This window comes from Buteo buteo, chromosome 16, assembly GCF_964188355.1.
Source record: "Buteo buteo chromosome 16, bButBut1.hap1.1, whole genome shotgun sequence".
NCBI classification, from domain to species: domain Eukaryota; kingdom Metazoa; phylum Chordata; class Aves; order Accipitriformes; family Accipitridae; genus Buteo; species Buteo buteo.
In genome coordinates, this window is record NC_134186.1 from 25162990 (window position 1) to 25182027 (window position 19038).

Genomic DNA, 19038 nt, shown 5'->3' on the forward strand with positions numbered 1-19038 from the left:
TTCTACTTCACGTATCAATACACCTCCTTCTCCTCATTTTTCCACCATTTCTAAAGTTTTAATACAGGCTATCCTTCACTGCAGAAGAGAAAATATCAAACCTTTCTTTTATAAAACTATTAAGATACTTAAGCATCTTAAGGTGGGGGTTTTTTTGATGTTATAATACTTAAGAAGCTGAAACAACCAAATAAACACATTCCTTTTGTAACAGTCTTGATTTTCTACAGGCATCACAAAAGAAAAAGCAATTAGCTGTGGGATAATGAACATTGTGTAACACTTCTTACACTTCAGAGCAGCAATAATACACACTGTCAGAATATGCTTTATAGGCAATTACAGTCTTCCCAGGTGAACAAACCAGCTACTGAAATTACAGTTACAGACATAAACATCTCCATTTTCAGGAAGACAAAGCCAAGGATGTCCGAACGCAGAAGAGTTACAGACCCCGGGAGGACCTACTCGGTGAAGTTGGAATCCTTCTGAACCACAAGCTGAGTTTCATAAACGAGGTCACTTGGAGAAATGTTTTTCCTTTTGAGACTTTGACTTTTTTCCCCCAATCATGCCTTAAAATGGCTTTCTTATTGATTTAAGAAAAGGTAGGAATCCTGGTAGGGAAAGCTTTCCCAAAATAAACTCTGTCTGCTTCCAATTGTCTGTTTCTTTAAGTCCCTTCTTATAAAGACCGTTGTTCTTATAAAAAAATACCTGACAATACAATTAACGTCATGATCACAGTCCCATCAGTAGAGATGAGGACTATGATTTTTCAAAAGATATGAGATAATAGGATTCCATAAATAATCTGTAAACTACCTCAAAATATTTAGTGATAAAGAAGATTCAGTAGTCATTTATGATATGACTCCATTTTTCACCACTTGAAACATTCAGTTTAAGCACCATCCACTTAACTTTTAGGGATTTGAACAAATATAGGCTTGATACTAAAAGTTGTTTTTTTATTTTAATCGAATGTCTCATTTTCCATTATATGAGAGGACATTCCTTCAGACTATGTTACTTTCTCATTGGCAATAAAATACCATTTTATTTATTATTTTTTATTTAAAAATGTATTTATTATTACTTTAACATAAAATAATAAATGTAGAATAAGCAGGAGCTTAACAATTCTGGAAGATGATGAGACTTCAGGTGTAGGCCAGTAGGTAATTTCTTAACTTGCTCAAGACTAAACTGAACTTGAATGCCTCGGCTTTGTCCCCAGTCCATTCTGCATTTCTTACGCTTTATCATTCAATGTAATGTTTTTAATCAAATTGCTAGAGAATTCCTATTAATGGCCAAAATGCCCAGAGTATATTCTTTGTGAATATTTTCCAAATCATGTCTTTGCTCAACTCAAAGAAAAAAAAAAATCACTTTACTATCTCTCATGTTTCCCACTTGGCTCTATATACACATATCAAGTGAAACTTTTTAACAGTAGATTAATAAAACATATTGTATGCAGGATACCCACATTAATATTTTTCAAATAAATCTCTAATATATCCTTGGGTAGTGAAATTCCCTTGGGAGTACTTGCACAATGACATTTAAGTTTGTAAGCCACTTAAAATGATTAATTAGATCCTCTGTGCATTTCATGTCTTCTTTTACATGTAACATCGGTAGAAAAAAGTTCCGATACTAGCAAACCTTAAAATAAGTTTACTAATGCGCAGCTGCAAAGGCACGTAAATTCAGTTTTGTTTTCATTGCTCACATATGCATATTTTTTAACAGAACATGTAACAAACACGTCAGCTAGGAAAGTCATAAGATAAAACAATGTGTTACTATTTTCCTGCTAAACGCAACTTTAACTAGAATTAGAAATACTGTACTTTTCCCCAATCATCTCCACTGTCACTGGGGGCGGGGGCGGGGAAGAGAGAGAAACATTAAAAAACCCATCACTTGATATGAGATAGGAGTAGGTGAGGAAAGATATCTCTAAGATAATAACATCTGAAAAGTAATTAAGGGGATCTTCTCTTTCTCCCCTGTGGTAGAGAAAAAGACAAATAAACTTATCCCGAAAGCAGCCGAACGTCACGGCGAGCCTGAGGCTGCTCTAGCACATGGGCCTGGCTTTAGACTGAGGCAGAATTTGAGAAGAAGGATGTAAGCTGTCCGTGCTAATCCCCAGGTCCACGCAAGACCATTAGCCAGACCTAACAACCTGGTTTTTTGATGTTATTTAAAACATCACTGAAGAAATTTAAATTTGATGTACTCGTATCCCTTTTCAACCACTGTCAAGAGGTAACCCACAGTATTTTTGAGACATATTATGTACTAGATTGCAGGAGACTTTATTGAAGCATCTGATAAGTAAAGACATTAATTAAAGAAGAGGATATTTGGAGTGAGACTTTGGAGTATTTTTCATACAAACTGACCTGCAGTTAACAGCCACAAAAAGTGCAGTAATAAGTGGTTACCAGTTACCTCTTCGGCCCATTAGCCCATTGCTAATTTCAGAGTTGAACCCTGAGGTAATGGGCTAGTCCAGTTACTTAAATTCTGTAACAAAGAGGAGTGAGGTCAAACAATTAACAAAATTAAGATAATCATAAAGATCATGTCACTAAAATTTGAAGGAGAATGATCTTGGGTTTGGGTTATGGACTAAATAAGAGATGCCAGGTGCTTTTTTTCCAATTTCCCTTGATTGTACTCAGTTGAAAAAAACCTCTAAAACTAATTTACTATCAAGATAATGTGCTAATAATGAAGACTTCTTTAAAGTAAGTAATAAAAAGCAAAGAGCTTCAGCTTTCAATTTAATGATCTCTGGTGTTAAACGTTTTCCAGCATGCAATAAAATTTTATTAAAATTTAGTCACTGAAGAAACAGGGCCGTAGAAGAAGTTCCGTGGAAGCTTTCTGGGGCAACGGCAAAAACATACTCAATCTGAAGCAAATTCTGGAAATCAAAGGTATGAGAAAGAGTTACCATGGTCTTACGAAGCATCATTAAAAATAACGCAAACCTATGGTTGGTATCTAGTTGATCATAATGAGAATAAAAGTCTATAAGCCCAGAGAGACCTATAAAAAGCAGAACAGGAGAGACTTACATGAAGAAATAGGTCATGCTAGTCACGCTTCTGCTATTAAATTACCTTTTATCTTTTTAAAAACAAATTTCTTACTACATTAGCCTTACGGATACTCATAGTACCCGAGATTTCTACGGTAAGTACCCTAGAAGGAGACAGATATTCCTTACTCTCTTTGAAATTAAATTCTAAAACAATGGCTAGTGTCATTTTTCAATGCTATTTTATTCTCATAATGTTTATATGTTAGGAAAGGGTTATATGATCGTATGTCATTACTGCGCATTACAAAATGTGGCTGACTCTGCATTTAGTAATTGCCTTTTTCTTTTTTTTAATTACAGTTTTCCAATCCCCATGCTGAATGCAATGATCTACAGGTCACTGAAACTGCAGGTGTCAGTGATATCTCATTAACTCTGGCAGAAGCAAAGTTTGAGGCCACAAAACTAGAAAAGCACTGAGGTACCACAGAGGCCGACTTCCTAAGGCTTTAATGGAGCACAAATCTATTGACTGCCCTCAGTGCTCTTGCTGTTTACTAATAGCTGACCACAGATACTATATTTTGTGCCCTCAGGTTCAACCTCTGTTTCCTCTGATAAAGTTATGAAGATACACACCTTTTTTTTTTTTTTTTCTGCCCTCAATTGCGAGCAAACATTTAATTTCCAAATAAATCTGAGCATTCCATGCCATATCTGCATTGGTTTGTACTATCCTAGAGCTCAATTAAATGAAAAGTTTTGCTCTATGTGTTTTTCACAATTACATAGAATATTCATTTACCATAGCAGCCAATAAAGCAGGCTTAATTTTTGTTTAAAACCTGTCATTGTTTCAGGTCTAACCTCGTATTTTGTGATCTTTTTGAAACAGACCCTTTAAAAAAGCTGCCTCAGACAACACTGGGCTCTCTGTGATCTGAATGCTCATTTTATAGGAAAAGAAATAGCGTAATGAGGTTTATTATTCTTAAAGTTAAGGAAGGAATAGATGGCAGAAGAGAATACTTAGCTAGACAGAATGAGAGAATAATGCTGAAAAGTAGTAAGTTAGGAGAAATGATGAGGACTATTTAGGAACAAAGAACAAAGGCGGATGAAAGCAAGCAAGGAAATAGAGGAAAAAACCTGACCGCTAGAGCCTTTCTTTGCCCTCATGGTCTGAAACACCAGATAGATGCAGAGAATGATTCAGGCAACAGTGAGGAAGTACACAGCAAAAATCAATGGAAAATTGGAGAAGAACAGTCATAAAATATTTTACTTTTTAAAGCTTTGTTTTTCCAAAGCCATAAAACAGAGACTATGTTACCAGAAAGGATATACACAATGAATTTCAGATATCCAATTCATTTCACTAATATCTTTTAAAATTCAGGCTATCATCTCTTTTTCAGAAGCCCATTTGCTCATCTTTCTGCCTCTGGGATGCAGTTATTACACACAAGACTTGGGGTGCTTCCTGACATAATGCCGTAATGTCAGTTTGAAACGCAATGCCTAAAGAGAAATAACTTCCAAGTTATGTTTTCAGCATGTTATACGGAGGTCACCCTGAGTAAAAATAATCAGACACATTAGAAAAGCTTTCAGTGTCTTAATCTTTCCTGTAAGGACAAAAATAAGTCCATAATTATATTTGTGTTGTTTCATAGGTTCCTGAGCAAAGAATTTGCAATTGCTTTATTCAAAGGGTCAGAACCTTCATTTATCCTAGAATATTACGATAAATTATATGAACGGTAATAGCTCTGATTTTAGAAAAAAGAAATTATTTCCTTAAGTAATTTGTTCTGATTTAGGTTTCTTTCTTGACCACAAAGGGAGGGAGACAAGACGATACAGTGCTACATTCAGCTGGTTAATTTTTCATTAATCTGAAGCTATTCTGTTAGTTTTCTGGGATCTACAAAAACACTCTTAAAAGATAATTAAAAAAACCCCTTTGTTCAGTCTTCATAAACATGGATTGGGTCCAGCCTACACATTCCAGACATTTCTTCTTTCCTTCAAAATTTATTTGTATATTGTGAAGAAATGTACATATGTAACTATATTTCTTTTTTCAAATTTCTAGTCAATTATATAATTATAATATCCTACAGTATTATCAGTAATATGACAACAGTATAACTAATATTTCATACAAATAATTAACTATTGTGTTATTATTTTATATATATTTATATCAATCATTTCTACATTTGTAGAATGAAATGGATAAGGCCTAAGAAATAGTCTGGGTTCCTAAATAAACCATAGATCCTTTATAAATAGGTTTTTAAAAAAAGTCAAACCCCCTGATTAAATTAGTGAAGAAGCTAAGACTCTTGATACTACGATCATCTTAGGTTTTCAGCAGCCTTGCTCTGTGTCTGTAGCAGACGCTCAGTATCTACGCGCTCAGAATAACTGTGAGCTTAAATTTAACCTAAATATATTATTTCTGTACCAACACAGAAAAACTCACCCTCTTCATTTCCTACATGGCCATTTCCAAATGGTTTTCAGAGTCTACCTTGTTCTTGACCAACTTTCCAGGCTTGTACCTTCTTTGAACAGTCTGACAAGCTCTCCTTGTTCCTGCTCCGCCAAGAACACTTTCTTAGGCTTAATAAAGGTACAAAGTTCCCCAAGCTTACTTTGATGGAGGATGAATGAAGTACTTGTTTCCAGATAAAAGGAGGATGACCCACAGTATTTTAACTGTTCTGAATTTTTACACCGATCAATGCATGCTGGAGTCCACAATATTCACAATATATGCGAGGCAGAGGCAATAGCTCCTTGCAGCCGTTTTCACCACAGAAGTGATGCATTTTCTTGTGAGATCTTTAAAATCTTTTAAAAATGGAGTGGTAGTTCCCCTTTCAGTCTGTACTATGCATTTCTACAGAAGGATAGTTCTCATTCTTATTCGGCCTGTGTGTCCTCCAAGACTAGGACGCTGAAGTGTCATTCACAGGTGGTCTTTCCACCTACCTAATGAACAATATGGGAGGGGGTCTTTTCCTTCACCGTTTGAAATTCATGCATATTTCCACTCTTAAAATGGTGCATTGACAAAATATACAAAAACCACAGGGCATTTATAATGAAGGAATTCATTTGGGGAATACATGAAACAATGGGCTTGCATTAGGCAAAAACGCTATAGAGCAAACTAGTCACTATTATGCTGTTCTCTGTGTCACTGTATTCCCCATGATTTGTGTATTCAACCTCGCTACTGGAAATAGGCTCTTCTTCTGTTTCACTTCTGATTTTGGTTTGCCATTAATTTTCCAGAGTGTTACTAAAGCTCATTTTGTTGCATTTGGAGCACAGGTATCTTTACACTGCCCAGCCAAAGATATTTGAAAGATAACTATTACTACAATTTTTATAAGGTATAATGTTAACCTTTTCAGAAAGAGGAATTAAAACAAATGGAGTAAGAATGCATTTCATCTACTAACTCCATATAAATTCACGGAGTTTTTTGTTATGCCGAGATACAGTAAGTGCAGGAGATGCCGCAATAGGAAGTCAGTACCAGTGCTCTGACCCACGGATTATACCAACCCACATTTCCCACAGAAGGTAACCTAGGAAATGTTGCAGTTTCTGTCCATTAACAATAGTCTTTAAGCACCCATGTCCTTAGGCACTCATCTGGAGATTAAAAAAGAGAGCGGAGTTTCAGTCCTCCTCCTTTCTCTTCGTTTTTTTCTTTCATCATCACCTCTGCAATGGGAATGAGGCAAGGAAATTGGTACAACAAAAGCCAGATATGACAACCCTCAACTAGTTTGGAAGCATTTTCCACTGGTAGAACACAGAATGGTTACTGCTGTGGCACTATAATGCAAAAGAAACTATGTAATAAAAATAATTGTCAACAATCCAGAAAGTTAAAGACCTCATAGTTCAGGATTAACGACCAGCCTTGTGGTTACGCTTGGTTTTAGTTGTTAGTGTCATTGAACTTATATGCACAGAGCCCTAAATCCATTTGTAATTGTCAATGCTTTCATAGAATCGTAGAATTGTTTAGGTCAGAAAAGACCTTTAAGATCATTGAGTCCAACCGTCAACCCAACACCATCATGCCCACTAAACTAGCACCAGTATCGATGTTATGAGAGGTACTTGACAGGTAAATGCTTTTGGTCTGAAACGTTAGGGCCAATTCAAATGGTAAATTCTGTATGTTGCATTCTTGCCCATTTAAGACATGTCACAAAACTCACCTCAGACTGATACTGCTTTTGGTTGCTTTAAGGGAACTTTTTCTATGATTTAAATGTAAGAATTTCCCATTACTACCCACTCTTCCAAATTACTAAGCTATCCAGAACAATAAATTTTTGCACTGATTCAGGCACTTCTATGCACTGATTTGCACTGATTTTTTAAACTTGATTTATGCTTCTTTATATCACATTCTCTAGAAAGACCAAAATACCTCACTAGGAAATCCATTTTTAAAATTAACCTTCCCAAGAAATTTGGTGATTTGCTTTCCTAATTATCCTTTCTACACCATGTTCTTGTGTTAAATATCATCGCTAACAAGCACTGAGGTATTATGGTTACCAACTGTGAATACAAATATACAACCTGCTTATTGGCACCTTTTTTTTTTTTTTTTTAAGCAGGAAGCACCCCAATCCCAGGGATGATTTTCCCCAAGTGATACAGGTGTCACACACTGTATGATGTACCCTTCAATGGATTTAAAATAAGTTTGACATTTATAGAAAACAATTTTTAGGCTGGATGAGAATCTTTGAAATAAGATATTTATCTTTGAAATAAGATATTTAGCAAACACATCATGATTTCTTTCCTAAAGGTGAAACTGCTGCTTATCAGACATGACAAGATGCATAAGTGCTGCTCATCTGAAGTTCCCATTTTTACATACGAAAACATATTTAAGTAATTACATTTATATTCACCTAAAAATACTAACCTGCTATATCAAAATGTTTATCCAAATGTAATAAAAAAGGAAGCTGTACATCTGTAGTTAGAGTTAGTTGGTTTTTAAGAGGAAGAAAAAGCTGAGGAAAAGATACATAAGAATGGATGTCATCATAAAAAAAGCCTTCTATAATACAGCTTCAAGTGCAGAGGGTATAATTATGGACTGACTATGATTCTTTGACAACCTATTTCACAGTAGCAGATTTCAGTGGTTTTATAATCGCAGATAATGCACAGATTTATAATAATGAGGTGTCAACGTGTGGAAGAAGAGGATTGCAGACCATTATTTTCTCAGACATTTTCATGGCATGTGCCAAGTACAGAGAAATGTGTCCGATGTCTATTAAAGAGGCAGCCTAACTTATTCAAGCACTTTTGGATACACAGGACATAACGCTGGTTCTCAAAAGGTTGGAGCATGGAAATACTGATCCATTTTACAAACGGGAACATTAAACACAAAATCTATACGATCGCAGAAAAAGGAAGGAAGAGTGTTCTGTGTTTCAGTCAAATATCAAACATCTAATTCTAACCTCTGCTCTGTATTCCCCTTTTCTTTGCTGCACAACACTAATACCCCTAAAACCAAGGAGACCTCAAATGCTTCAAAGGCTTTGACCCTACACCAATCCTGGACACGGGCATAGTGGCTTCTCGGTCCGTATCCTTCAGTACACCTGTGCTTTCACGGCAGAGGCACAAACACTTCCAACCTGATTAGATGGACGATTAGAACCAGATAGAGAATTCTACAGCCACATTAATCAGGAAAAATGTGCTCCTGAGATCCCAGAGCGAAGCTCAGTCTGCATGACCTACAAAAGAAGAGTCCACTCTCCTGCAGAACATAGAACCAGTGATCTTAATCCAAACGAGCACTAATATCCCCATGTGCTGCTATTAATGAATACAGTGCTTTGTTTCCAGAGGTAGCAATTTGGGGGAATGAAGGTTTCTTCCTATAAAACAGTTATTAAGGAACCGACAATCATTACTGTAAAAGTAGCAATGTGAGATTCAGTTTTATAATTATATTCTGCTTTCTGAAATTACATTTCGATTCTAATTACATACAGAAAGATTACTAGTTTTTGGCTTCAGCCTCTGTACTAATAGTGAATATCAACAGCTGCTGTATAAAAATTACAAATGGGCTATGAGTTAGCAATTCCTATTTATATTTCAGGAAAAAGTTTTGGAATTTGAGGAGGACATTAAAGTGTCCTTTAATCATTCTTCTGTAAAACTTCCTTTTTAAATGAAATCACAGATTTCTTCTAGGTCTATTGAACCAGTTGAATACATGAGCAAATTGCAACCCTGGAGATGAAAATTATCAGGACAGTTGTTAATCACAGTAAATCTTGAGTGTATTAAAATGCTTGAATCTATTGAATCAAAACACTTTTCATCAATTTTTTTTTCTCGTCCTTTCTCCTAAACTGCTCTTCCCATCTTGCATGATTAGAAAATTCCTTGTGGCCTATTATCAATTCATAGATCCCTTTTGGCAAATTTGATTTGTATCCCCCAGACTATTTTAGGTTTTTATATCAGTCTTTTTCACTAAAAAAAATCACAACAAGCAAAAACTGTCTTACTGTTTAGTGCCATATTACCACAAACTCGCTATCGGTGCCCGACAGGTAAATAATCCTATGAATTAGCATCCTCACTTATTTCAGATGCAAATCCATCTTCCTTGTAGATTTGTTATGCAGACATGGTTCATTTAGCAAGTGATAGACAGAATTTTGTTCCTCAGCAATAAAAGTAACTGCTTCCTAACTTTAAAAAAAGTTTATTGACATCAGAAACAGGCTTAGAATTATCCCCAAAATTCATCCTAGTCTTTCAATGAATTTAAAATCCTCCTTAGTTCCAGTTTGATGCTCTTACAGGACAAACTTTCAAAGATGTTTGAAAAAAAAAACCCCGAGAGAGAAACTGTACCTTGGTGCTTGTCACTTGAAATGGAACTTTTGAGCCCTTTGTAACTAGGGATGTCAGCTTCTCAGCTGGTTTTGAAGGTATTAGATTCATAGCGGGAGGCTGATTGTGCAGAACGGAAGACAGGCAAAGCTGCACAGTCTCCTTCAGAGCTTTCAGCTGTGACTCCTGGGGAAAATAAGAAATCATCAGTTCTCTGAGATGTGTTATTATGAACAGAATTGCTTGCTTTCGCTCTCCGCATTAAACCAAACATTTATGAACAGCTGCTGCTTTTTCTTATTAACAGAAGAAATGAAGGCTGTTTAAAGCAGTTTTTTTATAGGATTAGGTTACTGTGCATTACACATCAAACTGCCTAGAAAGTCATTGCACTCTTCCCTCCCCTCCGTACAGTTTTATCCACACTGATTATTGCCAATAATTATTAAATATTATTTCATCTGAAAAGAAACAAAAATACAATCTACCAAATACCATAAAGTGTCCAGACTTTTACAGGCAACAGTTACAGAGAAGTAAACGTTCACAAGTATTGCAAAGACGCAGACTTTGCATGGAATTTTGTTTATAATGTTCGGGATAATTGGTATTTTTCCACAAGTTATAAAGATTGATTTTAACCCAACAAAGACGACTTCCCTCAGGAACATATTAAGCTGTTGCAGTGTCCAGTAAATAAACCATAGGCCTTTTCACCTGTTAAGAATATGATTGTCCAGATCCATTACTGTCCATCAAGCCAAACTAAAACTTTTAAGTGGCGAAGTGCTTGCAGCTCATGCTACAACACTGCTATTTTACTCATAGAAATAGAGATAGATGTATTAATGAGAATAGCAGTCTGTCATTGAAATAAACTGGGACAGTACAAACAGTGAGGTAAGCACGGCACTGAGGAAATCTCATTTTAAAATCTTTGCTCCATCCCAGCAAAACACTTAGAGTCAGATGTTAGATATTGAGGTAACTGCCTTATACTCATTCCAGGGGGAGTTAGGCAGCATTTGGCCTTTAAAAAAAATAATCTTGCTCTTATTCTTTATATTAAGAATATGCCTATAAATACAAGCTACATCAGCACATTTCAACCTTCGAAGATTTTTTTTGAAGATACCTAAATCAAGGTATACCATGGCAAAAGTTGATGGAAAATATATTATAGGTAACATTACACACTACATACTACATATGTGAAATATTACATATACAATATGAAAATATTTCACAGTTATACAAATCCTAAGCAATGGCATGCAGCATATACCACCTTGTCTCAGTTTATTCGAAAAACAAGTATTTTTTAGAACCTGACAAATATTCCATGTTTTACATCAGGTAAAATTCACCTGAACTGGAACCAGGGTATACATCTCATAACTGTAAAAATCAGAGTGTTTCTTTAAAAATTAACAAGCAAAGCCAGTTAATAGGGTACATTTCAATAGTAGGATCAAAGACAACCATAAAAAGACTATTAATGCACAACACAATAAGGAAAATCAAAGAAATAGGAGATGGACTAGAGTTTGGTTTGTTTGCAAACAGACAAAATTGAATGTCTGTCCCTTAAGTAGTGTGCAGTGAGGAGCAATGCTAGATTATCATCAGAGAGGACAGCACTTTGTATGAATTACTTATTAAAGTGTATGAACCTGGAGTCAGACTGATATGTCTCTAACCTAATGGCAGTGTAAAAGGGAAAGGATTACTTTATCCATCTGACTCAGAGATCTTTTAATTTCTAATTGGCAACAGAAGATCTTAGCATACTTCTTTTCATGTAATATGTCTTTTCCCCATCTTTTCAAGAAGTGACTGCACAGAGAACATAAATCACCATTTGACATCATCAGAATAAGCTCAGACACCAACCTGGCGGAGGTAGCAGACTGTCTAATTTTGCCTGAAGATATGGACTCAGCCATTATAGCACTATATGACCCTAGTGCTCCCTGCACATCACACTGATCTGAAGCCACACTCCCCCTGTCCAGAAAACCCTCCAGATCATTTCTCATCCTCTCATCTCCCACCCCTGCCGCCCAGTCCCTGTTCTGCCTTGGCTACGGCCAGCCATTTTGCCATTCCAAAGGTAAAAGCAGAATAGGTTATTTTGTTTTCATCCTGTGGGTAGCAAAATTCAATTTTGACTTTGCTGATAGGAGTCGTATAAATGGGTAGCATGAGACTACCACTTAAGGAAACACTATTGGAACCAGGAATGTCGTCTGACAAAGCTCTTGATAACCCTGCAGAGATGTGATTGGGATCAAAGCAAGCTGCTTGCTGGTCAAAATACTGCCAACATATGATCCATGTCTTCAGATTTCCCAGATCTGTCTATACTCTTGTTGTGTGGTTGGATTCAATACAGAATAATTTGGGCTGTGCTAATGCAAAATTTGTCAGTCTTCCAAGGGTCCATCACGGGAACTAGAAAAGTGGTGTAGTGTAGGTAGACTTAATGAGAGACACTAAGACCACTGACAGCACAAACTAGTATTTAATGGAAATGTCTGATACCCTCCCAAAAGAAAAATACAAATTAATGCCTATTTATAGGTACAGTTTGAGATTTGATCAATCAATTATTCATTTTAAATACAGCTCATTCCAAAAAGGCACATTGCTTTACACATTGCTTCCATTCCTTTAGCTGAAACTATGTGTGCTAACGTTGCCAAAACAGTTAAGGCCAAAGTCTTCGCCGAAGACATGGATGGACCTTGGCTGTCTTTAACTCTTTTCAGTTCATAGTTCATGCAAAAAAAGTTCTTAACGAGGAAAGAAAGGTACCTACAACTTAGTCTTATTACTCTGCAAGTTAGAACTAGTCAAATACAAGTATTTCTAGTCTCCTAAAACTGTCTCGCAATTCTCACTGGCATGAACTTTGCTTTCTTCCTTCATTTGCACTGCTTTTTTTACTCCTGCTTGCCATTTCCACTGCACTTTCACAGAATGTAAGCAATGACACCATCCAAAGACTCTCTGAATGATGATTTGCAAGAAGATGACACTGGGCTTCTGCTTAAGCCTATGGAACCACAACTAAACCCTAAATTAAAATTCTATAACATTTAATAGGAAAGAAACAGAGGGTCAGACAAGTCAGTTGCGTGTGCTGCAAATCCCCTTTTAATTTGCAAACAGAATCCCTTAATAGCATTCTCATTAAAAGTTCCTGATGTCAAATGTTCTTTGCTTTCTCCTTCACAACTGTCTGCATTATAATGAATAACTGCATTGAGAAGATATTTACAGTAAGCATTGCTCTCTTGCCATTGCCACAGACATTATACTGGCACTAGTGAGAGACCATGTCCGTGAGTGTTGTACGAGCAAAGAAGGAACATGCTTAATTTTTAAATTAATATGTGGAGGAGTTCTGTTCAGTAGTAACAAGAAACACATGATGTATCACCAGACGCACACAGAAGTTTGAATAATGCTACTGCGAGCATTGCTTACGCAGATGACATTTTGCAATGCTGGATGCAAATCCTCACTCAAGAGGATGATTTCAGTGATTGAAATATTGAAGATAAAGAAAAATGCTTTTAGTGCAAGAGGAATACTTTTTTTTAATGTCTAATGGAACCTGAAAATATTAGAAAACCAACCCCCAAAAGTAGTCTTTGATAGCATATCGAAGTTTTTTCCTTTCTGATAAACTGTTTCCCTATTACATGGTATTTTCTTCCCAGCTACCCTAAATCTAGAAGAAAGTTCCCCTGTTGCACAGCTGACGGGCATGAACGTGTCCTGCTTTGTCCCCTTCCTGGGATTCCCCACACCATCCCAGACAGGAGTGGGCTCCTCTGCCCACAGAAGAGTTAGCTCCGTCACATCAGTCCCACTCTAACAAGAGACTGACCCCTTTCTATACTGCATCCTCCTTGGAACTATGACTAAGCCTCAGATAAAAATCATATCGGTTACAGGCACACTCTCGTTAGTGTACTTTTGCACATAAAGATTTGTAGCATTTGGCTTTCTGTGGGTTTTTGAGATGTTTCTTTCTAATTTGATTGGCCTCCTTTTAAATAACTTTGCAGCTGTACTTAACTTCATGCATCATAATTAGTTCCACTGATTTCAGCAGCATTACTCCCAGGTACATGCAATTAAGTATGCATCTAAATCATTGCAAGACTTTAATTTGTTTTTGTCAAATTACACTGAAACATTCACAGCTGATAGAGATAAACACGCTCACATTACGTTACACTTCTTACTTTGTCAAGGGCTGCCTTTTCCAATTCATCTTTTGCAACTGCTAGTTTTTGCTCCAGATCTGTTAGCTGTTGTGCCTGTGGAAATAAAGAAGAAAAAAGTGATGCAATCTACAATGCATTTTTTCCCCATAATGTTTCATGCAGTGCCTATGAGAGAGGACAGGATATATATTTTACAAGTAATATATACGAATTAGGTCAGAATTGCTTGCAAAAAGACCAGGCCTCAAGGGATGGTGGTTTTTTTTTCCTAAGAAAAAGTGTATTTTTATGTGGGAACTGGGCTCAGATGTGGTCCATTTATGTGAATGCAAGTTTACTCTAATTTCAACATCAGTAGCAAAAGTAACTCTATACTATAAAGTATTTAGAATTATGCCATAATATCCTTCTGAAAAATTCAAAATATTTAAACAGTTTTTACTATTTTGTTCATTTATTTGACTTCTGTTTGTAATTTGAAACACTATTTTGTAGTTTTAAACGTTAGGATGCTAACATTAATGTGACTTGGCATAAACAGAGAAATTAGAAAACACCCAAACATTCATGCGTGTAGACACCTTATGAAATGCTACTATCTTCGGGTATACAAGGGGTTAAGTCCAGATTTGTTTCTCTATCTCCTTCCCTGGAAATGTGAAAGGAAAACTGACAAAACAGCTAGCTATGCAACTACATAGTGAGAAAGCATTTGGGGAGATTTGTGTTTGAAGTCAGGGTCAGGCAAGCAGCCTGCACCCTGTGAGAAAAGGCTGTTGGCTTTTTATATGACGTCGCGTTATTTTCCTGCATCGCGCTTCAGGAGGACATCTGGCGTTTTACAATGTATATGCAGTGTATTGAGTGCAGGGGTTCAGAAGATGCTTTTAAATACTCAGTAAAGGCAGGCAATGATTTTCTCTCCCCTTCCCTAGGAGCCAGACGTGCACAGACAGACTGCTCTCTTCAGGGAAATACATCCTCTGCAAGAACCTTCCATTGGAGGTGCTGGAGCTCCCACATTCCTCCACTTCTCAGCCCTGTCATTAATAGCACATTACAATGCAACCAAAAGGGATAAGGTACGGGTTTTTTTACTGTGGAATTTGCAAAACCAGGTCACTAGTTGATTTCACCGTTTACGAGGGGAACCATAGAGAAAGACACTGGACTAATCAGTTTTCTTTTCTCTCTGAAATTCTGATTAGGTAATGCACATTTTGTGCATCAAGAATAATTGGATAAACTTATCATTTCTTAGCTAAAGAGCAACACATTTTAATTTTGACCAAGTATTTGCAAGCACCCTTTCCCTCAGCACCACCCCATGTTCACCAGGTTTCGGAAGTTCATCCCCAGCCAGATACTATTTTCTTGCCAGACTTTTCAAGATCACGTGCACTCTGCCGACTGTAGCATAGCCTAATGTATAGCCACACAACATAAATGCTGTTTAGCATAAACCCTACAAAACAAGGTTCACTTGGTCTCTGGGTCAGGGCAATGACCGTACTTCCAGCACATATCAGAGCTGATACGTATTAGCTTAGGCAAGCCTGTAGATCTCAGCAGATACCTCAAGTGACGTTTATTAGCGTTAGGCATAGGCTGTACTGGCTGGTAAAACAACAAAAGCCTGGGATTTTCAGTTCCCTGCCCACGTAAAGAACTACTTAGTCGCATTTTAAAACAGGATTAGGCATTTATCTGTGGATTCATCAGAGCAGTCAACAGTTTCATGAGTCAAAACCAATCTTGAAGGAATCTTGCTTCAAAGCAGAAGTCAACTGCTTCCTCAGGTGCAGGGAAGTCTCTTGCGAACGCAGTCCCTAATTTCCACTGCATCACGTTTCTTACACCCGACACCAGTTGCTATCACACACACCACACATCAGACCACTGGTTTGGTTCCTCAGTCTGGCAGCAGAGCATTTAATACAGGAAGAATCCTTCCATTTCACTGAAATTTGCAAAATGTAACTGGACTTATCACTGGCTTTTTGGAGAAAAAACTTACTAACGTATCAGAATTTTTCTAGAGTTCAGTGCCATTTGCATTTGTTACTAACCATGGTACATATTATCACTCACAGTAAACATGGTGCCAGTCAGTGTTTGAAAGACTGAACATTAAGCTTGGCTCGGATGCAGAGACAGTTCTCTTTAGATACTAGAACTAGACCAAGTAATTTCCCACATCATTAACATTTTAATAATTGCTACTTATTAAACTATTTTTACAGTAGTTATACAAATTCCTATATTTTCAATTAATGAGAAGCAAGATTTGGAAAACAGTATATATAGTTAAATAATTTGAATTGGCATTAAAAAGGAAATTATACCAAATAACATTTACATGATAAATGAGAGGCCAGGATAGCATCTCGGATGGCGCGCGTTGCTAAAGGATTAGAATCACATGGAAGATGATGGATTGCCACACGGTGCGGGCCAGACAACTAGGCAACTTCTCCATTCAGCACCATCTGTGTTACAATTTTAAGCAGTGGAATACCAGAGCTAAAGTTATGAATTTCAGGGTGTCTGGTTTCCTTCAACACATGCATTATGTAGGCACCTGAAAAGCTGGGTAGTTGACAGAAAGCAAGAAACGGTGGTTAGAGGTGACTGCTGCTTCTTTCCTTGCAGGGGGATGCCTGGTGCTACATAATATGTTGTACTCAATGAAACCACAGCCATATCAAAAAACAAGTTGGAAGAAAAGTGTTTAATTTCTTTAATTGATGCCTGCCATTATAAAGATTTAATATATTTTAATAACACTGCTCACATCAAGGAAAACATTTTCTGTTTACGGTGAAAAGGTATTCTTCCAAAGGACAGGCTCGTATGGATTAATAAAGCCTTTCTGAGTGTATCATTAATCGAGCCTTATTCTTATTTTGGTAATACTGTCTTATTTTGATGGACTAACTTTTTCTGTAACTTTCATGTATATTTATTTTATTTCACAGATAACTGAGCCAATAGGTCAGTGATATTAGTCCAACTGATATCAAGTGAGAATAAAATCCTGGCATTAAAAATGCAGTTTTGATGAAGCGTTCGCTCATGAGTAGTGATATTTATTTATATCTTAGACACAAAATGGCAGAATAATCAAGTTTTTGTCTGAAAATTTTTGTCTATCAAGGCTGAATTCATATTGCAGTGGTCTCACTGCTGGTTTAATTTATAAGTTCTTTAGAGACCCTAATTCAATTAATGTGGCTTGGATACCAAATAAAGAAAAAAGGCAAAATACCAGTAGGACTACACAAGACCAATTCTGATAAGGAGTAAAGTGCCTTTAAAGAGCACAGTCTGAAAAAACTTAAAAATATTAAGTTTCTCTTAGGCATTCTTGCAGGTCTTAACAGGTCTTACAGAGGAAACAGTGAGATAATTTTTTTCATCCTTTGAAAGAGTGCGCTGCGCAATTACTGTCAGTGAAGTACACTTTTCTAACTCACTTAAATGAATGTGCTTACCTTTACCCATTGTGAATTATATTAGACAAAATGTCCATATTTAAATTCTTCCAGGCATAAATACAAAACGCAAAAAGCAAAGACTAGTCTGATTTCAGGAAGACAAAGAGAAATCCAAAATGACATAGAATGTTTTGCAATGAGTAGTTGAGACCAGAGAGAATTTCTGCATATACATAAAAAATGTGAAGGCAATGCTTACATGTCTTTGGGATGAAGACTTTGAATGTTCAAGAATTTATAAATATCATATCAATATAATGGAGGTAATTGAGATGTTTGTATTCCTCAAAGGCACAGAAAAACAACAAAACAGGGGGGAGAGACAGGAGCTTTATAATCTGAAAAACAGTGGCTAGAAGCTTTACACTTCTCACTTCCTTAGTCACAGCAAAAGAAAAAACCATTCACTAGTGGTCTTTTGTGTACCTTTGGAGAACTTATAGCTTTTGTTTGTTTAAGAAAATAATCCTTTCGATGGTCTTTCTTGGGACAAACATACCCACGTAAATACAATGAATAAATTACTGGTGGATTATATATTGTGGATAACAATGTGGTACTTTACAAATAAGCTCCAAATACAGCTACTTGAAGTGTTCTTGTTGGTATTTTACCCTGAAAATGTAGAGCTGAACTTTCTTCCCAAACGCACAGACATCTCTTCCTCCCAGTCCTCCCATTTCTTCTCAGGAGTCAGGCAAAACCTAAAGCTTCTCACCTTTTGAGGTGAGTTACTAGACTTTTCCTGAAGATACAGGTCAGCAAAACCAGGCTGTGATCCTATTTCTGTGTACAATTTAACAAAGCAAATAACCCAATGACTCACTGAAAAAAAAAAAACCCCAAACAATCCTATTTCCTTCTGAGCAGTGCCAGAAACAGGACGCCTTACTACAATTAAATACTGGGTACAATTAAATACTGGGCATGCTGCCTGGGTCGGAGGGAGGACAGAGAGGATGGTGCCCACCTTAACATTTCGTTTTTATTTAATCCCCGATCTATTCCGTGTTAATAGCAGGGTAGGAATTCCACCCCCAGAATAATTAAGGGTTATGGTTCCGATCAGGCGGGTGAGGCGGCTGCCCAGCTGTACAGCTATTACAAATACTGCATGCTTCTTAGCGTGGCCAAAATTTATTTTTTAAAAGGCTTTCTAGCATTTCTTTCCCAGAAACTTTATACAGCATGTCAGTGCGGAATATAGAGTATATAATGATGGCTTTTGCTGGTGTTTGTTTTTTTTTTTTTAATGTTTTGGGAGGGCATGGGGGGGGTGTTGTTTTTTTGGTTTGGTTTGTTT

The 19038-nt window shown here is 36.7% G+C and overlaps 1 protein-coding gene across 1 annotated transcript in view; it reads right to left on the bottom strand.

Moving 5' to 3' along the window:
- LUZP2 (leucine zipper protein 2) overlaps positions 1-19038 on the bottom strand; it is a 282593-nt gene that overhangs the window by 32524 nt on the left and 231031 nt on the right. The window contains exons 9-10 of the mRNA XM_075047108.1: positions 14257-14331; positions 10019-10183 (exon numbers count right to left, since the gene is read on the bottom strand). Coding sequence (XP_074903209.1) covers positions 10019-10183; positions 14257-14331 — 240 coding nt within the window. The remainder of the gene's footprint in view (positions 1-10018; positions 10184-14256; positions 14332-19038) is intronic.